The sequence below is a fragment of the Rhopalosiphum padi genome, chromosome 3, assembly GCF_020882245.1.
Source record: "Rhopalosiphum padi isolate XX-2018 chromosome 3, ASM2088224v1, whole genome shotgun sequence".
Classification (NCBI taxonomy): Eukaryota; Metazoa; Arthropoda; class Insecta; order Hemiptera; family Aphididae; genus Rhopalosiphum; species Rhopalosiphum padi.
The window spans coordinates 20,349,363-20,374,922 of NC_083599.1; the positions used below are offsets into that span (position 1 = coordinate 20,349,363).

Consider the following 25,560-nt stretch of genomic DNA (forward strand, 5'->3'; position numbering starts at 1 on the left):
AAAGTATTTCTTAGTTAAAATTAAACGATCTAATCTTTAACTATAATATTCTACTATATTAATAATGAAATCTATAAAAAATAAAAATAAAATTTGATATTCTAATTTTTTGATGTTGATATTGTTGAAATGGTCAACAGAATAATAATAAAAAAAATTCATTAGTAAAGTAATTGATAACCAATAATTATTATACTTATAGCGACCAAGTACTAAAAAATTACTTAGTATTTTGCTCAATATCGTACACGAATTAGTAACTACCTACATATAACGCGTGTACAAGTATAAGTATTTATATTATAGGGAATTGATTCGGATCAATTACATCGAAAAGCTGAAAGGAAAATTTAGCAGTACGACCGTAGTAGGTATCTTTGTACCGTAAACCGATAAGTTATGCGACCTTGAAACAACATGGTGGTGCATGCAGTGACGATTCATTGATCTTGTACACTGTATGTATGTGTGTGTGTGCGCGCGCGTTTGTTTCAATCGTCTTTAAAAACAACTGCCACTCGGTGTACGCTCAACTAGCTACAAATCCACATACGATTGGTTTTGCAATCATCTAGTGTGAACGTAGTTTCATCGCTAAATAGCTTGGATTCATCATCGCTTTAAAAATATACAGATTTATTATATTATAAATATTTATAGATAGGAAAAAGTTTAATACACAATAAAATAAACTATTTATTTTTAATATTAAATAATCAGTAAATAAATTATTTTATTGATAGAAAAATATTGAGAAAAAGCATAAAATATATTTTACTAAACAATGATATTAATTTTTATCATTCAGATACTAACTGTAAGAAATAAATGGTCTATTGGTCTTTCAATAATAATATTCAATTGTAATTTACAATTTGGGAAATAAATTACTTATTAACAGGTTAAAATAAATTAAATTATATATTATCATTATAATTTATACTTTTTAAAATTAATTAATAAATAAAAAAAATATATTTGTATTATTGGAATACATTATTAGAAAAAATAACAAAAAGTTTATATACATACTTTTATTTTTTGATAATTAATTTAGAATTATATTAAAAAAATAAAAATACATTGGTAATAAAGAAAAGGCTAAAAAATATATAAAAAAATTAAATTTAATAATTTCACAGTATTGTATATAAATGTCAATTTTTTATAAAGGTTAAATCAGAATAATAAACATTAAAATAACTATATATGTATTCATTTGTAATTTGTATACGTTGCAAAACATTTTCAATTTAACTAACAAACAATAAAAAAAGTCCCTTACGATCATAACAGAGTCCTCCCTTACGAAACACTATATTTGATATATACATATTTAAAAGTTAACGCTATATATTATTTTACTTAAGTGTAGATTTCAATATATTATGTGTAATTTATATTTCATCTACTTTTAATATATGGTTTATATGGGATGATTCGTCAAGCATACTCGCCCCAATTTAGATTCTGAGTGAAGCAATAGATGTATAAAATCAGTGACTGCATGATCTGGGATTTTTTTTGGGGAGGGACGGACATTTTCATATTATATATTATATCATATAATTTTGTAAACACAATAATTATGATTTGATGTTAGACCTTATAAATATAATATAATTGTTAAAGGGAAGGCTTCGGACCCCCCTGAATCCACCGCTGTATAAGATTTTACAATAATGTGTGTTTTGTGAGTGGGTGTATGTCTGTGCAAGCAATAAGTAAGTAATTGAAAAAATGTTTCGACTTTAAACTTTGAAGACTGTTTCTGATAGAAAATTGGATCCAAAAAAGAATAACTTAAGTATAGTTTTCAAAATATTTTGACTTTTTGAGCTATTTATAAGCATGATAATTTTTTTATTATTTTTTCTACGAATTTCGATAAAAAATGATTTAATAGATCAAAATTCTTGATAATATAATACAAGATCTCAAATATTTTTTTTCGTTTATAAGAACAAAAATATTAAAAATATAGACACATTTTTTTACAAACATCTAAAGATAAAATTTTTTTTTAAATTCATCTAAATTACAAAACCTTACAAATTACAAATATTATATAGTAAAATCTAAAATTTTATAGCTAAGGATTTTATATGCAATATAAATTTAGTATGTAAATAGTTCATAATGAAATTAAAAAACCTAAAAATATATGATCACGATTATTTTTTATGGACATTTAAAGTTAAAATTTGGATGAAATTACACGCTTTAATCATAAATAACTATGTTAATTATTTTGCCATAATTCAAAAGCACTATTCGTTAGGACTAGACTTTTACGTATATTATTTGAATTCTAAGAATGAAGTATAGGATATTTAGAATACCTATGATAATTTGAAAATGTTATTAATTAATACATATTAATAAAAATTATTAATTTACATATTTTATGTTGAACAATTAATATAGGTTATTATCATAATTAGGTACTTAAAGATTTAACTTCTATTGTAAGTGTAACATATACATGTACTATTATTATACCTAACATAATTTCGGATATGATTATATATGAAACAATAAATGATTATGATTATGATTATATTAAGTACATTTTTGTGTTGAAACATGTAGTGATATTTCATTAAAAATATTTTAATTAAAATTAAGTATACAATAGTGAACGAAGTCAACTGTAAAGAACGTTCACTTGATTAGAAATATTATCAAAGACAAATAATGCAGGTAATAAATGCGAGTATATTTTGAACCGCCTGTAGATTATTTTTATTTTAAAATAAATTATAGGTTAATAATTTTTTTTTGAAAATATTAGAATAAATATAAAAGTATGTGTATTGTATATAATAAATTCCTAAAAATAAAAGAATAGTATTATTTTCTAGTAATTGTAGTAATACCTATTTAAATTAATAAAACTAGGTTTAAATTATTTTAATATTCTAAAATTGTTTATAAAATCATTTTTTTTTTAAATTTTAAATTAAATAATAATAAGGGGAGTTTTATCAATTGCGCTTAAAATGACCTTTTAATATACCAATTGCACTCGATAATTTTCAGGATTGTTAGACCAATTACGATAGATATAATAAATATTGGTCATTTAAATTTAAAATTATATGTAAATATAATATTTATTATATTCAATAAAATTTAAGTTACTTTACTTAAAATAATTACTTAAATAATAAAAACATACTCATATAGGTATAATAAATATAATAAAAATAAATGACAATTTTACATTTAAAAGTATCTAATATTCTAATAGTATTATCATTATGTAACCTCCTATTAAAAAGTATTATGTAGTACAACAAACCATTTAGGCCGGTAAATAATTTAAGAAAGTAAAAATTTGATTTCAAGCATGTGTACGTCGATTGCAATATAATCTTTCATAAAATTGTCAATCCTACAATACTGTATAATATTGACTCTGAATCAGCTTTTTTTTCAAAAACAAAATGTACTAAACCAATCACTATTACTAATAAATTGACTAATATAATATATGTTTTTAATTTTCAATTATTTAAGTAGGTACAAATAGTTTATGTATAATGTTTAATAATAGGTACAATGTTGATGGAATAATTGGAATAAGATTAGACGAAAACATATTTTTTATAACTGAAGTTAAAACTAAAAATTGGTTTACTGACCATATGATATAAAGAAAGCAATTTATTGATACACTGCAGAACCTAAAATAAAAATTTTTTTATAGACGTATCTGGTCTATGCCCGCATAACAAAAAATTACATTACACAATTAGTTATATAAACTGTATTGTTCTATAGCTAGGTTATGAATTGTAAAATTGAACTACTAAGAATACATAACTCAATTCATAAGATATTTGCCAATTAGTAAATTAAATAAGTATAAATTCATAACAAAAATTAATTTCCAAAATATAATATATAATATACTTTATTTATTACCAAATAATTTTTTCAATTATAATAATTTAAAAGCTAAACATTATTTTAATAAGTTTAATCTTTAATTTTTACAAAACATAATTTAATTTAATATAGTATTGTTCATTAAATAAAAATAAGTTATGTTCTATAATCTACAATTTACTTTATAAGACCTTAATATGATTTGTCATTCTTCGAATATAATAATTTATACTAGAACAATTTTAAGTTAAAAAGTTCGGAGTTTTATATTTTTAAACATATTAAGGTACCTAATATAAAATATATATTAAGGCATTAAGATCATATAGAGGTTTTTTACAACATACATTTAATTAAATACATTCAATAATTCAACACACGTAGAATTAAGAAAACGTAAACCAACCAGAAATACAGTTATGTTCAGATATTTTCTGTTATAAAGACGCACCTAAAAAAGGATTTTTGAACTAACAATTACCTACGTAATAATACATCAGAAATTATCCAAAGTCAATAAAAATGTCATTATTTTAACTTGAATATTTTAAAATTATTCTTTTCTCTATTCTACAACAAAGCTTATATTTTTAAAATATAGTAATAAACCATTTTTTAATCCAATATTATAACAAGATGTTTTATGATTCGAATAAATGTTGACATTAAAATTTTTCCAACTTGGTTTACATTACATAATATAAAAGTTAATCCCACCAAAAACTAAAAGTAAAACAAAATAACTATATACATAAATATGAAACGAACGGATAGCAACTTGTAATCAGATAATTATATAACAGTAAATGAAAGTATGAACGATAATATTTAGATATACACTCATCAAACGAAAGCCAACTATTTATGAAATAAAACTTTTAAGTTATAACCATACGCGATACTGTTGATATATAAGAAGCCTTTCTGTTAACTCATTAACATTTTATTATTTTACATATGTAATGTGTCACTTTATCCTTGTATGTGTATGAAATAATAATAATAATATAATATATTATACTTATTAATACGTTACACGACCTGACAATAAAAAAATCATGAAATGGTATATTCAAGCAAAAACATACATAAAATAATTATAGATCCTTAAGATCATTCACAATTTTTACTATGAAAGAAAAAGTTATTGGCGTAAAAAGCGCTGCTGAACTGTTAGTAAAATATTTCTTTATTATTTACAAGTAACAGTTATATATCTCAAAGCGTAACAAAAAAAAATAATAAAATAGTGCATTTTTGATCATTATTTTCACAGGTTATATTATTATAATACTTAATTTAAAATTGATTTGCATTTTAAACTAAAAAACAAACTCTAACATTTTAAATTGTCTCTTTATATATACCGAAGCTATTTCACTAATTTTTTATTAAATTTAACGATGTTAATTATTAAAATTTTAAATTACGTACATATTTAAAGTCAGGTAAATAGATAAACATTTCACTCTACATAATCATTTTTTCGCGATTATTATATACCTATTTCCTATAGGTACAGTGATTTATCGCGGAATACAAATGTAACACAACCATATTACAGTAACCTACTCAATGACGAATTTTATTAAAAACTTACTACACAACAGATGCAAGTTCAACTGTTTTTATATTATTATTATTATTCACATAATAAGCATTTAAATACAAATAAAAATTTGAAACCAATGAACACTTTAGATATTAGCTATTAAAAATGAAATATTCTTTAATTTAGTTTATGTACTTTACTTTTTGATTTCTATAAATGCAAGCCGGACAATAAACTCCAAATTAACATTTTTCATTACAACGATTATAAGTATACAGTATATACTTATATAGTTATATAAAGGTATTAAGTTTATATTTGTTCATGCATTATTAATTCATTTTTTGTATAAAGTAGTATTATAAGCTGAAATATTTTTTTTTTAATTAATACTTTATCTTCAATAATAATCTGATTGTTAAATAAATTAATGTTATCAAAACTGAAATCCATACAAAATGCCATGTATTATGAATTTTCAGTTCATGTATATTTTTTGTTGACGTATATTATGTCACAATAAGTTTCGTTTGACGTACAATTAAGTTAGTATCACATAAGCTATTAGCATGCATGTTTCAAATAATTAACAATTAAAACCTCGTACGTATTTTCTAAGATACTTTTCAAACTTCATCTTTAAATATTGTTGATTACCAGTAAAAAGATGATTAAACAATTATTGATAATTTAAAAAGGTCAGTATAGTTAATTATTAAAAATTTGTTTTGTATATACGAGTGTGTTTAAAACTTTATTTGAAAAAAAGTTAATTAATATTATGTTAACTTTATATCGATGAAAGAAAAATCAAAGTATAATAATAGAATTGTTGTTTTATGCTCTAATTTTTCACATACCTACTGTATTTGTAATAAATATATACCTATTATATATTTATATATAATAATATGGAAAAATGAAATGTATTTACATTAACGTACTAACACTTAACTAGTAATACCTATCACACCTACAGAACAAAATTATATTAACAACATTTTGATAAAATGTTCATAAAGTAATATACTAGGTAGAGGTATAAACTATTGTATTTAATCAACAATTCAAAATAATAAAATAAACCGATTAGTAGGTTTATAATATATTATTTATGAACATTCTTTATCGAAATAATTTTAGTTTTTATTCGATATCCGTTTTTGAATAATAAAAACCATTATAACGAATAATTTAAGTTTACCTTTTTCAATATATAGTACATAAACTGTAAAATGTATCACCATTAATTAAATAATAATTAAAATTGAACTGAATAAGACAGCTGCAGTGAATTCTTTAAGACAATTGATTTCATTGTTTAGTTTTACCAATGAAATAAATCAAAATTTAAACAATGAAATATATCGTAATTATATGACTATTTTCTAAAGCATAAACAACTAAAATTCACCTATATATATATATATATACTTGTGTTTTTTTTAGAAATTGAATTAAATATTTTAAATTAAAAACTAATTAAAATAAGTAAGATGGATATTTTATTGATCTGTAAGTATACTTATAAACTGAGATGAAAAAAAAAGACCAGGCAAGTTACTTTAATTTATCTTATTTCTGCACATAAAGTTAGTTTGCGTACCTACCTAAATCTTTATAAAATTGAGATTTAAAACTATATGCGCGATTTATACGTATATATAGTAAAAATAAGTATCACTAACCTAACCTTGACTAATTCTTTGAGACGTTCCCTGTTATAAGTGCTACCGATTTCCTCACCGAGCGCCCAATCTAAAGCCTTACTGATGGGCCAAGATAGCGGAGTAGTAAGCACCATTACGGTTTTCGTGACATAAATGGTTTTGGCACCAATAGCTAATCCGTGACGTGAACAAACAGCTTGCGGAGTAATTTCACCGAATATTACAATGGCCAATGTAGAAGTAATGACGGCCACCAAACCGGACGTCAAGTCATCCAACAGAATGGTAAATATTGAGTTGACCATGACGTTACCCAACAGAATACTACATAACAAGTAGTTACCGTGAATACGCACAGGCAAGATAGCTTTGGCGTATTTTCGCTCTGCCTCTGTACCCGTATTGCAAATGATCTTCAAGTCCATTCGATTCAACGACATCAGGCCCAAATTTAGACCAGAGAAAAGAGATGAGAATGAGAGACACGTGAGAATTATAGCGACCTGCAGCCAGAAAGGTAACATTTTTTCGTACACTCCCATTTTTTTGTAATATTCGCTACCCATGTGCGTCCAAATTGCGCCGGTCTTATCGCTCTCTTTTGAACAGAAGTAAAATATCGTACCTGCTTTACTGGCTTGCGGCAAAATTATATTTATTTTGGCTGTATTTGGCTCGTTTGGTAAAAGAGTTATCTAAAAATTCCAATAAAAAAATATATTAGTATTTTATTAAAAACTGGTTTTAAAAAAGTAAAAAAGTGAAGTTAATAAAAAATTATACTACATACTTCTTGAACTTCTCCAACGGGAAATTCACACGGACCACCTTTATCGCCAACTTTTTCCGTAAGAACAAATATTGTTTTTTCAGTCCAGTCACTACCAAACAACCGAAATGACGCATTTCGTTGAACCAGTAACTGTGGTACTCCTCGATCATCGTAGTCTATCGCTGCATCTGAGTATTCCACCCGTAAACCATAAAAGTTTACTGGAGATATGTAAGCTGTACCTAATGGGGTAACATTTTTTAATGTTGACCCTTGTTGTCTTCTCTGTCTGTAAGAAAAAAATTCAAATCATAAAATCTGCAAATTTTAGATAAAAATTAAAGTACATTTCAAACAAAATAATTAGAATGAACTTATCAAAATTCATGTTATATTTAATAAAAAATTTTTTAAATATACTCTACAAGTGATTTAAATCTAATTTCATAATTCTAAACGTGTCACTAGATTTATTGATAGGTACGTAAAAAATCGTACGTTAAAATATATCATACAACAAATAAATTCCATTATTGCATGTGTAATAGATATAGTGAATCACTACATAAACTACATGATTTCCGTTCTCTTAACTGCATTACAATAACGACATTAAAATTTTAAATTTTAAAATTATCATAAATAGCTCAATTATTAAAATATAAAAAACATGGATAAATAAATAACGTAGCTATCATTCAATTTAATTTAAAGCTAATCCACTCTTAACATTAAATTAATATAGAGTAAAACGGATTATTCTTAATATAAAATTAACTACATATACATTATAAATTAGTAAGACATTATAATACTAAAACTAACAACAAATAAAGTTGGTTCTACTGAATGCAAATTTGCTAGGTACGTTATTAGAAATAAAACAAATAATGCGCAGATATCCTCTTAGTGAAATTTAAAATAATCAAAACATTATATTAACAAAAAAAATTAAAATTAAAAACTATTGTACCAATAATATATGCATTTATACAAATAATAGTAAAACACTAGTGTAACTATAAATCAATAATAAATTACAGTTCTATAATTTTAGAGATTCCACTTTCATCATATAAAGCACTAAAATGATAACTAATTCAATTAAAATTTAGTCGGTTTGAGCAAATTTAAGTAATCTATCAACTTTAGTTTAAAAATCATCGATTTAAATCTTAAAAGATATTTTGTAGTAACAACTTATGCAATAAACAGGTGATACAAACTGCACTAAATTTGTATCACACATTAGACACTATTGAAATATATAAACCTACCATTAAAAACAGACTACAATACTAATTGCTTTTATGATAAGTTATGATTATGTAGCGATTTAGATTCATCATTCAAAGAAATTCAAATAAAATCACTCAAAGGTTTTTATTCACAAGGCATAATTACTTATTTATTTTATGACACTACATAACTACAGATTATAATATATTTGAAGACATTTTAAAGTATGAACAGATAAACAAAAAGAAAATTTGATAGCAGAAACCGAGCAGAAAAAATTAAATAACATAAACACTAACGTTGACAATAATTGTATAGTTAAAATTCACGAGCACCCAAAGAGTTTTAATAAACCATGGTTAGTTACTAAACTAACAACAATTTAAAATGTTGATAACACATCATTATCAGTTTATCATCTAACCACGGATTTAGTTATTTGAACTAATTAACTCTACCGTTTAGTAAGCAACATTTTGAAACATTTTAAATAATCAATTATATAAACGTATGAACTGTATAACATGATAAAACGTGCTGGTATTTAAAAAAAAAAATAAAAAATGTAAGTTATTTTAACTGTTAAGGCCCTTTGGTCTCACATTTAATTAGTAATTATCCAAAACTAATTAAATTTCCAGGATCCTGCTTTAAATGCGATTCAACTAGGTAATGAAAATAGAAGTGTAAGATGGTCAAAGGCATACCAATTTCTTAAGACACTCACAATGGTTCAAATGGTTCAATGATGATGATTGAAACTGATGAGACAATTAATTTTCCATTAATGCTAAATATTAATGAAGAAGCTTAGTTGATGCTAAATGCAATGATTGAATGCAACCAAATTCTTATTATCAAACAAAATGTTATCCGAATTAAATGTTATTCGAATTTATTTCACAAATAAGGCAATTATAGCAACTCTTATCAATACAACAGTTCTTGTTAAAAATTTAGATTCTGTGCAATTAAACGAACTATTTTGTGTTATTGATAATGAAATAGTTAACTATGACTATCAGGTACCTAAGTATTTCATGTTTTATTAATAAATTACATTTTAAATCATTGAAGAAAGAGCTTACTAGTAGAAAAGTAAATACTCAAAATGATTTTATTTTTGATGACATTGTGTTAATTGATACCAATACTAATAATTAAAATAGATCGTATAAATTAGATATTAATATTTAAAATCAAGTAAAGAATGTAATTAACGAATATTAAATCAGTTAGACAGCTGAAATTTCAATATAAGATCAAATAAATAGTAACTATATCAAAGTATTTATAATTCACTGATCATTTATTTCTATTTATCCTTTGAAAGTCAAAAAGTGTTTTAAATATTAAACCATTTTAACTTACAGCCTCATATAAAACACACGAAAGGCATTTTATTCAAGCGGCCACTTGACTTACCGGTAAGTATGCAATTTATGTAATTTTAACTAATATTACCCGTCATTTACCATAGCGTAAGTATAAAAACGTAAAATACTGTACAGAATATAGAAAATGAATCATCTGATTAACATTAATTTTTAAATAAAATAATTTAAAATATTGTTAGTTTGTTAAAATTGATAATATTTTTAATAAGAGAATTTAATGGACACATAATCATAAAACGATTCTCAAAAATCTGACAGCCTTAGGCCCATTATAAAACAATAACATGCCAAAATTATAAAATATTCATTCTATGAATTTGAGACTAACAATGGCGGTTTTGAGTACTAAATTATACAAATGGAACGATAATACTTAATGCTTCAAAACTTATTATTAGAGATTAAGTACTTTAAAAAAAACTTGTATATTTATAATACGCAAAACAAAAACAATTAAAATTATTAAAATATTAATAAAAGGTAGATTTTGACAACTGATTTATTAAAATAATCATACAGAAAATATACAAAATTAAGCTAATCATACTCTAATACAATATGACAATGCATGAAGAAAACTGATAGAAATAATAAATTAAAAATTAAGTTATTTTAATATTTAAATATATTAAGTATACAAAACAATAAGAGGTGCCTAGTTGTTTTTCAGGTTTCCGACTGTATATTTATTATTTTAGTATGTTATGAGAAAAATATTTTTTTTATAAAACGTAAATACTTTGAACTTCAAGGCTTGCAGAAATTGTTGAATAATTTTTATTCGAATAATTTATGGAGTTAATACGGTACGCAACGGCCGCCAGTACATAGTACAGGCACCGCAGCGACTGTCCTACACTGTCTTAACCGTCACCACGGGCAAAGATACATTCTTTGAACAATAACATATTATATTTTAAATTTATTTTCGTAAGGTATTAAATCATCATTCGATTAAACATTTCGTATAAATTGTGAACTAAAAATATATTGTTTTGAGAAGCCAGACAGTACGATATTAGAAGCGGTTGAAAGCAAGACGTAATATTTACTAAAAGCCAAAAAAAATACTCATTTAAGTTAACTACCCAACCAAAACAAAAATAACCATAAGTATAACTTCACTAACTTAATTTTTAAGTTAAATTCTCTCAGTATTTTAAAGTTTCTTACCTGCTTGGTGACGAATCTAATGAATTTTCCGTAGACTGTGCCATTTCATCGGATCTGATCGCTACCGAATCACCCTGATTCACCCATCGACCATCACTGTCGTCGCCAGAACCACTGAATACGCTCCATAGCGACGAGGCAAGTCCATTAGGTGGTTTTCGCGGTTCATATGTGCACAAGTATACATTCCGTGTGGTCAAGTCTCGATCAAACTTAAACGTGATACTCATCAACAAGTATGTACCGTTTGTCCACAACTGAAAAACAAAACGTAATTTTAAAATACTGGAAGTTTGATTTCACTCGCAACAAGAAATTAAAGGCCTGTTATTCGGAAAGCACACCTTGTTTGACAACGAATATAACCACCGTAATGGCTTGTGTGTTAATACGTGAAGGTATAAAAAAGAATTATTGATGAAATAAGGGTAATAGATGCAAAACATTCCCCTATTTGTATATATAAATTAACGTAAATTAACTGGTAGTTTTAAGAAACAATATTCCATAAATATAGAAAATATTGTTTGTATTATCAGAAACCAATAAACAGGTATTCCAATATTTTAAAAATTATCTAATAAACGAGAAAGATATCTTTGATTATAAACCAAACTGAAGTATATTTTACATTTTATTAAATACTATAATATAGGTACAGATTAAAAATGTACCTCACGTTGCGATATACGTATCAGAAAAAAAAGTAAACGATAGAACACGGGTAGTAATTTCATTTTTAAGATTAAAAATAGTAATAGTAACAACAACAAAATTTTATATTTATCAAATTGAACCCAAATGTAAGTTTAGTATAATAATATAATATTGTATTCATTCAAGACAGTGACAAAACAATAAACGGGTGTCACGTTCTCTTATTAAATTGCTGTTCAACAATTAAGTAATAATAATTCAAATTACCAAACAATATAAGATTTAATTATGTAGTACATTTATATAGATTAATAAATAGTATTAGTTAGATAAACGTAAGTCGTCAAAAATAGATTTTGTATAGCTATCATAATATATAAATTGCACGATATGAAATGGTTCAATGCGCATAGTATACCGAGTGACACACAATGCACAATGTTTACAGTAATTAATAACTTTTTTCCAATTTATTTTGCAAATTATTATTAATATGGTAATATAATGATTTTTACTTTTTAGGTATACATAGATACAATGAGAATAAGTAAAAATTAGTTGGTAAAAATGAGTTAGAAGATGTAACTGACTAGTACAAATAAGATGTGATACTATATATTATATATTACGTATGTAGTATGTATGAGCGTAATGTATGTATAAACGATAATGTAATGAGTATAATGACTAATGAGATAAAAAATTGTTTAACAAATAGACGCGTATACCTACATCCTACCTACACGAAATTATGAATGAGATAGACAACGTGTTTATAATAGATTGTAGTAGAAATTTTCCAGATACATAGAAAATGTATTTCTTAATACTTAAAAAACTTAACATAATTATATACTTATTAAAAGGACAGTTATAAATTTCCTTAAAAAAACATTTAATATTCTTTATAAAATCATAAAGCATTTCATTATTTACAGTGTCTAAAACCCACAATTCTACAAAACAAATCCATACAAATCTAATGTTGTAGGGTGTGAAAAAGGGAGAGGTATGAATTGAGAATCTCCAAACGCCTTAGTTTGCGTTCTATACCCAAAACCCATAAATATATTAAACTACTTGAATTCTTTATAAGTATAAAACTAGGTGATAAAATATAATATAATGATACATAAACTTTGTATTACTGAATTTTATCATTTATTTACTCTTTATATTAACCATGTAACTTGCAGTATTTTTCTTGAATATATTTTATCATACATCGCAGTAATATTAAATGTATCTACTTGTAACTTGTATAATAATTAGATATATTATTACACTATGTGTCGTGTTAATTGATTTTTATTATTAATTTGATGAATAAACTTGAAAAATATTTTTAAATAATCCATTGTAATAAAAAAGTATTAAGTTACAAAAGATAAATTATATTTTTATAAAAAATTAATACTTTAAAACATAAATTAAAACTCTTAACAAAATACGCAAACCTTTTTCTTTAACTATAGATATGAATTTTAAACAAAATCCTATAGTCACTACCTAAAACAGATAAACACATGTAATTTACGAGAATTTATAAATTACGTAAGATTTAGTTTACACAATGATTGTATTACGTAGCACTGGAGTTAATTTATTATTTAACTAATTTCCTAGTGCTCATAAAACTAAACTAAATATTCAAGTTTTAATACATATCATGTATAAAATATTTCTAAGAATAAATAGATTATTATTTAATTTATGTCGACATTTTACATTTTACTCTAAAATAAAAAGTTAAACTTCAAAATGTAACCAAAAATGTACAGTCTTTAAAAGTACTGGTACCTAATAAAACTGACAGGTGAATTGAGTCCAAAAAAAAAACATTTAGAACTAATTGAATCATGGATTTTTTTAGGTGCAATATACTAATTGAGTCCCGTTCAACTTAAAATATAACAGGTACTAATTGAGACCATATATTTTAACCAGGCATATCTTCAATAGAGAAAGAAGCTTAGGAATAAACCCCCCACCAAAATTTCAAGAAAATTATTAAGTAACTATGTTTTTATAAAGTAAAAGTGATTTCTAATACATGAATATGAAAATATACAACCTTAACCCCCCTTAAAAAAAAATATGTACACATCAGGTTTTAATACTATCTAAGTCCCATAATTAAACTTTGAATTTTTTTCCATTTTACTAACTTGAGATATTTTTAGTAAAAATTCTCATTTCTCCCTAATTATGTTTGCTTTAGTTATGAATGTTATGATAAAATTGTATTCGATTAGATTCAATTAATGTAGTAATTCAATATATAACAATTTAATATAACCCAAAAAATTAAAAACATCAGTTGACATATTTTTCTTTCATACCGAAGGACTGAATAAGTATATTATTTTTTCCTCATTCAAGTATGAGACTCAATTGGTATGCGCCAATAGAAAATAAAATAGGTTTATTAAAATATCTTCAAAATTCTTATCAATAACTATAGTTAAATATCAATTGTAAGTAAATTACATTTTCATACTATGTTATTACTTTAATTAAATAGCAATACATAATATACTATACAAATAAAATATTTCTAATTAATTTGTATATAAAACTTGATGGGTAAATAAATGTTAAGTAAGATTCAAATAATGAACTTAATTATATTAGACTGGTGAAACTTAAATAATGAAACTTAAAAAAAATGTTGTATATTTGTATAAGAGAAATATTTAACAGATATACATAATTTAATTAGTAATTACTAATTTTTCTAAAAAATAAATAAATAAAAAACCAATTTCAATGTATTAGATTTGTATATAATGAACTAATATAATAGCTAGGTACCATTATTTTAAAATCTTATTTCGTTTTAGAATTTTCGTTTTAATTAAAATAAATTTAACGTCACAATATTTTTATTACAAGTTTACACAACGTAATATACATTCTTTTAAACCGTATAAGTTGCAATTTTATTCTTAGATGAATCTTGATAACATTTTAATTTCTTATACAAAATACATACACATAATTTTATTTTATTTTATTTTTTATTCATATTTTACTTGGCATTTAATTAAAAATAAAAATACGCATTTTTAGAGTGCCCAGACTAAACGAATATAATATTGTCTGTATGAATATAAAATCATATTTATACCAAATAACTGAACTAACAAATATTTTTATTATATTTTAATCTGTTGTTAACAAATCATGGGTTTTTAAACTATATTTTTTAAAGGAAGGTTTTTACTAGCACTATAATATTTTGAGATACGTTTTACATCTGTATTTAAACAAGTTTGACCTTAAGTATGTAATTTGTTAAACAAAACTCACGAAATTATTTTTATTAGAGATTTTATTTGATAAATATAGAATGATTTTTAATTAATATGGTAAGAAAAATAACTTAATACATTAATTTCAAATATGAATAATGAAAATCATAAAAGGTAAATAAACTACAGTAAATGAATACATAGAATAATGGTTTATAGTATATTTTTACTAAATTTTACAAATATACGATTGAGTATTCCAATTAAATAATTTAGTGTAGTGGTTATAAATGAGCATATTTTACTAAACGTTTTGTTATTATTATTAATTAGGGAATAAATATATATTTACAATAAATTATTAAAAGTCATCATAACTCTAAATTAATATTAAATTGCTCTTTCCCTATGATCGATTATGAAGACGGAAAGTAACTAATAAGATAAAAGCAATTTTAATATATTACCATACCGTCCATACCTAACCAATTTTGGCTTTTATTACTATGTTAATTGAAACTTAATACTCATTAAATACAATTGGAAATTTCAATTTAAATAACGTGTTAAGACATTAAATACGTTTTGTTTTCAATAAATTTTGTTGATTACAATTGAAAACAATTAGTTCATACTTCATATTATATTGATTAAATATAATAACATATTATATTTTTAATTTTAGAAATTATTTCTTGGTAATAATAATTAATTGATGATCTATTGGGTAGTTTAATTCTAAATTAAAAGCTAATGGCTGATAAATATTAATTATTCCGTGTTTAACAATTAGGTACTATAGCAAAAAATTAATAGTAATAATTGTGGTAATTTTTTTGTTGTAAAGACAATACTAGATTCTAATTTCGAATTAATTTCCCTCCCTAATAATGATTTGTTCATTTTTAACAGTAAAATAGGATAGGAAAACATAGGCCCAGAAAAAAAGGCAATGGGAATAACACAGACTACGATAATGTTGCCATAGATGCGTTGACGAGTATTGATTTGTAACACGGGAGCTCACTAACAATATTTTCCACTCGGCTGCGTCCAAGTATCCTGACAAGAAAATCGGTATTAGTATGTTAGTTAATACGGGCACACGGCAAAGTAGGTATTGACGTCTTAATGGACGAATTCACATACACACGTCAAACCAATCAGATCACAACATTACCACTAAGACTAACCACCAATATACTAAGATATATACTTTGACACTAATATTGATACAAATATAATGAATTATTTATGACAATTTATGGTATTGATATCACAATATTTTTTCGATTATACGTATAAATCAAATAACTATATTAGTATGTGTACTAAGGAAAAATAGCAATAAAAATCATACGTAAAAATACTTAAGCTACACAAAACCCCCAAAAACATAATAATACACAAATTTGTTATTGGCTGGAGAAATAAACTATTAAAAAAATATATTTATTCAGAATTCCATTTTCAGAGGTCCATTAACTTAAATTTTATAAAACTAAGTAATAATTACTTAAATGTGTATCACAAGACACATAATCTGGTTTAACTTATTTTAAGATACAATATTTAAATAATAAAGAGTCGATAAACTATATGAAAATAAATAATAATTATTATTAAGAAACGAAAAAGTAATACATATAATACAATATTGTTTAAAAAAATATATTATTAATAGTCATGGTTTGAATAAATAGATAGATAATAGGTACGGGACTGATTCAAAATCAGATATTTTATTCAAATGAAATGAATTATAATAAAATTTTAAAATATAAATATAATGTAAATAAGCCATGGAGTAAACTTGTATAATGCGTATTGCGTATATATAATACTAAACGACAAATACCTATCTTTTCATTATTCATATTTCACTAAATCATACAAAGCGCCTATTTTAATGTATTATTTTTAGAAATCAATAAATACAGTATTTTAAGTACTTTATCTCAATAGGTACTTCCTACTTTCAAAAACTTAGTTTAATTTTTAACAAATTTAAAATAACGATTTTAAACTTTTAATTTAAATATTGTTAAATATATTGTACAAATTTATTATAAATTATCACCGAACACAGTATAATTGTTTATAATAAAAATAGTTGCCACTTGTTTTGAAATAGGCACAGTATATTATTTGGTTCCTACATAGTACATTTTTCTAGTATACTAGTTTCTAAAAGTAATTTATAATATAATATCACTATTCCATATATTTTGGCATTTAACATTTTTCTCTGTTATTTTTAGATGGTGCCATTGACAGTCGCCAAAGTATATATCAAATATTTAGTGGTATAATAATTTATATTACTAGTGAATCTTACTAATATTTAGGTGTTGGTATTTAGATTTTTTTATAATAAATAAATTACTAAACAGTACCTAGTTTATATAGTTTTTGGTAAGATATTATACCATTTTAAATAAATATATCAGCGCACTATTTGCTTTCGCTCTCTCTCTCTCTCTCTCTCTCTCTCTCTCTCTCTGACCCACGCGCAAAATAAAAATAATAATAAAGCTCACACACAGACAAATTATATTCTTGTATTTAAGTTGAATAATAATTTAATTCATTCCAATACTAAATAAATCAACATAAGGTTGGTCCTGCAGTTAACGCAAATTTGTTGTACGTAGGTTAGAGAGAGAGAGAGAGAGAACATAAAGTAGTACGCTGACATGCTCTTAATCCATTTTCAAATTTTGACAAATTAAACGTTACTATTAGCTGACGCCATTATATATGTATATGTATTCTTATACAATAGTGAAATATAACTATAACACGCTAGTCCAGCGAATTTAATATTAGACTACATATAATATGATTGGTTTTTTTTTCGTGTCACGTATTATGATTTCTACAAAACTAGACAGTATAATAAGATTGCAAGAATATTATACATTTTCAGAGTAGTGGCGCTAAGATCATAGTATCTGCTATAACTACAATCACGGCAACGAGTAAATTAACATAAAGTAATTTTATAGTTGAAAACGCCACGTAGGTATTATCTATTATCCGTAGAAAATAAAAAAAGATATTTCTACAAATTGCATATTATGAACAAATTACTTTACATCGAATACATCGTGTATAAATAAATAAAAATAATAAATAAATATTTGAAATCTCATTAAATCTTTTACAGAAAGTAGAATATTAGGTATAACTAAAATCGAATGCTTATTTAATAACAACATAATTAAAGATGATATTATGTTGTTTATGTATATTTATTATTTACTGATAAAAAAGACGATTTATAAGTAATAAATTATTATAAAAATTAACAGGTAAGTGAATCAATTAGGAAAAAGGTAAAATTAAAGTATACATTATTTAGTAACTTATAAAATTTTAACATAAAATTATTGAAAATTAAACAATAGGCAATAGCGATTCGTTAAAACATAAACAAAGAGTCAATACAAAGTAATATGAATACACAATGTACAATAAATCAATATGCATCCAACACAACTACATGAAGATATTTATTACGTACAAATCATTGGTAGGTAAAAAATATACTTTAGTTTCAAAAAGTAACTTATCTTGTCAGGTGTTTCAATAATAGAAGTTTAATATACATTAGTACCTATATGAGTGTATTATACTTATAAAGGATTAGATCAGATCCTAAGGACGAGATGATACTCTTTAATATATTTAATCCAGTATGCCTATATTTTCAAGAGGCAAACAATACTATGGTCTATGACACTTCAGTCTTTCGTTGATCATTTTTTAAGAGAAAAGTAATACATTATTTGACTAGCATAACACAAACTAGCCCTAAAAATTAATAACAACAATTTTATTTAAAAAGAATCTTTTTTATAATTATTATTTATATCGCGGTACCAAAATTATCCGACATATAAAATTGAAAAATTATTACCTAAATAGTTAGACTAAACACTGTCAATATTTAAAATTAATTGTAACGTTTTGTAAAATTTGGAATATTTAAATAGATATTTATAGATATTTAGTATTTTAGACCAACGAAAGTATCTATATATTACTATTAATAATATTCTATATTATAAAAGTTTAAATATATTATGTAATATGTCGTTCTTTAAAAATAATTTACGACATAATACAGTGAGTAGGAAGGTGCCTACTATTATTTTAATTTAAAACAAGTATTAAAAGTATCTCAAGTAAATTAATTATTAATTAGTTATTTATTAGGTAGTTATTGGATAAACCTAAATAGACCTAATTTATTTATTTTTCAACTAAAATAAAACATTAAATTTCATAAAACAAATCATTAAGATCTAAATAAATACATATTTTAATAGAGAAATTTATATAAAAACAACTACTACTACTATACTACTATGTTTACCACATAAATACATGAAACTAACTAAATTGTTAAATTGCAATTTTTAAAAAGTACTATATAATAAACTTTTCAACAATTAAAAATAAAACCAATAGAGACTAATTTGAAAACTCTTTAAAAACTGATCTGTTTTATATCTCTTAACTACATTATGTCATCTCATATTTACCTTTATTGAGAATTAAATTCTATATATTTCTAGCAAATCTAGGAATGTTTTTATTTAACAATTACAATCAGGAACATTGTTAAGCTTTGAGGGGGGGCAGAAGAGCACATAAAACATCAATATTCTTAGTAGCAAATAGCAAATTACAAATCTAATGTATTATCATAATTAATGACAACAAACCATCACTACTGGAATACCTGAAATAACCAATGATACACAAACAAATCCTATATGTTGTAATCATTGTCATACTACTTATATACTTCTGAGTTCTGATGATAGAATTTTTAATTCATACAGTACTCATAATATAGTTATACAATTATACCTAAAAGTTATATTTTATATAACTATAGTCTATAGCAATAACAAAAGGTAAAACAGTGATATAATTTGTGAGACACATATAATTTCCAAAACAAATGTCTAAATAATTATATTAATAATTGTATTATTGATAATAAGGTATTATTCTTAAATTACTGATATCTTCTCTATATTTCTGTCTATTTAATTGTTTTTAATGCTTTTTTGTTTTTCTATTAACTCAGCAACTCAACTAATAATATATAAAAATTTTATACTTATCTAAAATATAATAAGTATCAAATAGTCATAAGACTTGACATTTTTATAATATTATTTGGTAATAAAAACAGTATTACTTTTAATTAGATTAACATGTCTACATAATCATTTTGAACAATTATGTTAGTCAACAACATCTAAAATTAACTCAGTACCTTCTACTCCTTCTTTACCTTATTCTTCACTATGTAAAATACAAGGTAAAATATATTATGTTGAAAATTGCATAAAATGTATACCTTGATGTATACTAACACTCAAAAAGCTTACTTGTAGTATAACATTCCTGTATAGTATATAGCCGGAGTCGACAATTCAATTCTATGGCGGTTCAGATAATATGGAAAAATATTTTGAGGGCCAAAAAAAACTTAAATATTAATTAATAATTGTTGTTCCCTGATACGTACTATTATTGTCAAAGTAATACACATTCCATGATTTGTAGATATACTGTACAGATTGAAAAGTATCAATTTATAATATGATTTGTTAGTTAAAAGTTTATAGCAATCAAATCATTACTAATCTCATTACTAATTTACTTATTCATTTTTACCTAATAAGTAAAAATAAATGTATATGCTTACTATAGTATTAAATATGTGTAAAAATGTTAAATGTGTACAGTATTGATAGTAAAAATTTAATATTCTTCTAAAAAATAAACAATGAATGAAGTGAAAAAATAATAAGTTTTACAATGATAATAAAACATATTCAAAGATTATTAAAAGTAAAATTGAACAAATAACAGAATTTACTGTTTTTCAACTTTCATTATCTGCAATAGGTATGCCACATGTATACTCAAACTTTTGTTGGAGGATTTACAGCTGATGAAATGTGTTTCATAAAAATCTAAATGACACTAAATAAAAGCTCATATAATCAAATATCAATACCTTAAAGTATTACTACCAATATAATAATTAGCATTTTTTATAAAAAAAAAAATAAGTTATATTGAAAATTAAAATCATTAATTATTATAATAAAGTATTTTATGTAAAGGATATAATTTAATAATTCTTGTCACATAATTAAGCCACGAGCATTGATTGTATTCCTACATATTTTGTTTTTACCCCCAAAAATGTATTATTTTGAACCATTTCACATGTATTTGACTTATTCCGCAGAGTATGTAAGTGCACGTCTACATCACCAGAATTTAATATTTTCCTAAGTAGGTATCAGTATATCCTCGAACACATTCCAGTATGAATAACTACATACATCAAAATATAAATGCTTAAGTACCTATTAAAAAGCTTAAATATTTAATTTAATAAACATAATATATACCCATTTAAAAAAAAAAAAACTATAATTTAATTCTTAGTAATTTTATCAAACCTATTCTATTCAAAATCAATATACCTAATTTTATTCTGTGAATATAGTATATAGTTATGTTCTGAAATTTAAAAAAAATGTGTTTTTTACGATCATAGTAAATTACATTAAATAATATATTTAATTATTTAATTAGGTTTAACACAAGTTATAAGTTATTATATAATTTTATTACATTATAATGTATAAAGTTTAACCCTACTAAATGTTTTTACTTGTCAAAATACCCATATGCAACGTTTAATGAAACCATTTAAGTACTTACAATATAAAGAAAATATCCATAAAATTAATTTTAAAGGAGGTATTTTTATCTAATAACCACTAACTATACTTATTGCTTACATAAAACACAATTTAGATGACTATCTGCACCATATTAAATGACAATACATACCAAAATATTATTTTTTTATGTTAATTTAGTTTTAAATATTATAGATTTAATTTATAATGTTTTATTTCCTAATAATTTACTTCCTAACTGAATTCTGGTTTATTTTAGGAATATACATTTTTTTTTTTTAATGGTTAAAAACTTAAAAGTAAATTTTATGAATATGTTTATTAAAATATTAGTGCAATTTTACAACCAGTAACTGATGCATAAATATGAAATTACAATGTTATATGAAGTGAAGTGAATTTTAAAATTAATTGTTTCATATTTATAATAGAATTATAGTTAGATACACACAATGCAGCTATTATAAACTTATACCTAACGCTAATAACTGTCTCATACAATTGCATCTACCACATTATAAACATAAGTACTACATGCTTATTATAATTTCAAAAAATACCTATGATTCTTTTCAATATAAAATAAAATTTTTCCTTGATGAACTAAAATAAATAAAAGTTAACTAAGTATACATTTAGGTTCATATTTTATATTGAACAGTGATAGGTATATATCAAGTAAATATTAACTGTAGTTTGAGAATATGTAAACAAATTGGCAGATAATAAGTTACTGTATTAAATCAAGAAAGGTTACCTACCTACCTACATTCAATTATCAAATTATTAGTGTTGCATAGAAATATAAGATAACTAAAAATAATAAGTTTATTTCTTTTCACAAATAGATTATGAATATCTGCAAGATAACTGCAGGTATCTGTCTAACAGTGTTTAGTTCAATTTTATATTTATACTGATATACTATAATATTAACATTTCTAATAATTTTTAATTATAAATATACAATAATTACTACCTAGCTAGTCAATAAATCAAGAATTCAATACCTAACAAATTATTCAAGTATTTAACAAACTGTGAACACTTTACTAAAATATATAACACCTGCATCAAATTTTCAAAGGTTATCAGGCAATACTTTTAACTTAAAATATGGGTACATATTAAAAATTTTAAGTCTATGCAGAATTAGTAAAGTTTATATATCTATTATATAAATAATATTCTGCAAACTAAAGTACATAGCCACAAGTGATTGATGTATATACAAAGTAAGCTTACCTGCTTAAAAATATGATTTTCAGAATCAATGTTTTTCATCGGATGGTTTTTGTAACATTCAGAACCACGTAATGCAACTCTAGAGGTGGGCCTGATTTTAATGTTTTCGTTGAGTCCTTGTCCAAACATGCCAACTGTCAAATTGACGTACAAATCGTTGGTTTCATCTTGGGTGAACTTTGTGTGATTGACAACTTCCACTAAACTTACAAACGAACCACCGTACGATGCCGACGCGACTAATCCTTCGCACAACACCAACAACACAATAAACGCTAACGTTCTTTTCGGGCTGCACGCAGCCATCGTTGCTATCGTTGCTATCGGACGGTTCAGACAAGCGCTAAGGGCTATTCGACGATTGGCAAAAAAAAAAAAAATAATGTTAAAACAAACGAACGTATAGGTACGACCTAAGGGTTTAACTGTGTGTGCGGACAGTGAGCTCGGGCAGTGGTACAACGTACATTGCGGTTACGAATCGAACGCGACGACGAAGGTCGAAGAAGTGTGGTAGTGAAAAGTGTTCTATGAAATATATAATTTAATAATTCGTCTTCACGTTTGCGTTTCAGCGTCGGCCAAACACCCGAATGTCGTTCGAAATGGAAAATTCAAATCGTATCGTATCGTAACGAAACGCACACGCCGGGAGGTGGGAACGGTGGAACGCGGACTGCGAACGGCGCGCGACTGCTCGTCGCTCGGGACTAAACCGCGATGGAAAAACGACGAGGGAAATACAACCGGCGGCCGCCTGGAAACTGGAAACGCGCGCGCTGGGCCGATGCAGCAGTGGCAGTGGACGTCGATTGCGCGCGGCGATGTTGCGACGAGTGCGCGGCGTGGCGGGAGCACGGGCGACCGAACTGAATCGACGGCGGCGGCGGCGGCGGCGACCGGCAGCAGCTGTTGTCATCGCCCCCACGGCGGGCGGCGGCCGAGATGGCGCGTTGTCGGCCGGCGGGGCGCGAGCTGTTATCAGTCGGATTAGCGCGCGTGGCTCATGCCTATCGCCTGATAGCGGCAATGCGGTCCAACACGGCAGATAAAAAACCGTTAACGTTTTGCGACGGCGGCACAGTCGGCAACTTGCTATCTGCCGTACGACATTTTGCTGATGTCATGTCGGTGCTACTGTAGTATACTGTCACTGCGCGCGCGCGCGCCCGTGACCGGTAGCCGGCCGTCGACGCCGTGTCGTTGATGTACGGCCGGACGCTTCCGTTTTCGTGACCGGTCACCGGTAGCCGGTCGTAAGACGGTCTGGTTGAAATCGTTACGCAGTACTGCAGTAGGGCAGGTATAACCGAACGTTTATTTTTAACCCATCGCCACGGTCGAAACGACCGCACTTGATTGTTTATATTATTTTAATCTTATACGAGTTATGCGTTATTATATAGATACCTAGTTCCACATCTATTGGTATATTTCGTAGGTACTTGACATCTAACACGATATCCACTTTTCAATCAGATAGTTATAGTTAATAGTTATTAATTAGATATGATTAGGTAGGTACTGATTATTAATTTTTTTTTCTAAATGCACTGACACTCACAAGAAAAAGAAAACTCAAGTTTGATACTCAAATAATACTGCAGTCTACGCCTCTGCGGTCATATTATATCGACCTACGAGCTACAATACCAATCATGTTTCTAAGTCTTGTATACTTAACTTATAGTTATAATTTAATATTTATCATTTGATTATATTTATTTTTAGATCTTGTTAATATAGGTATGATCAAATTATGAGTCAAATAAAATAATTTGTATTTTAAGTGTATATAGATACTGCAGCGATCGAAACAGACACGTAGCCAAAAATTTCTATTAAAGCGGAGTCAACAATTTTGGACTCTTATTGTATCATTTTCCATAGTTATTTTCCTATAAAAAAAAAACTTGTGGAAGGCTTCTCTATCCTAGGCAATTGCAGAACTGCGAAGTCGG

General features: G+C 25.3%; 1 protein-coding gene across 3 annotated transcripts in view; it reads right to left on the reverse strand.

The window, feature by feature from the left end:
• The window catches only part of LOC132923681 (unextended protein), an 84,479-nt gene extending 60,021 nt beyond the window's left edge, over window positions 1–24,458 (reverse strand). For 2 of the 3 annotated variants that reach the window (XR_009661242.1, XM_060987603.1), the window contains exons 1-4: window positions 23,600–24,458; window positions 11,698–11,954; window positions 7,907–8,177; window positions 7,140–7,811 (exon numbers count right to left, since the gene is read on the reverse strand). Coding sequence is in view for 2 of the 3 variants with exons in the window: in XM_060987603.1 (XP_060843586.1) it covers window positions 7,140–7,811; window positions 7,907–8,177; window positions 11,698–11,954; window positions 23,600–23,905 (1,506 nt within the window). In the remaining variant the exon portion in view is untranslated. The remainder of the gene's footprint in view (window positions 1–7,139; window positions 7,812–7,906; window positions 8,178–11,697; window positions 11,955–23,599) is intronic. The other variant, XM_060987602.1, reaches the window with a different exon arrangement.
• Window positions 24,459–25,560: the final 1,102 nt, after the last annotated feature.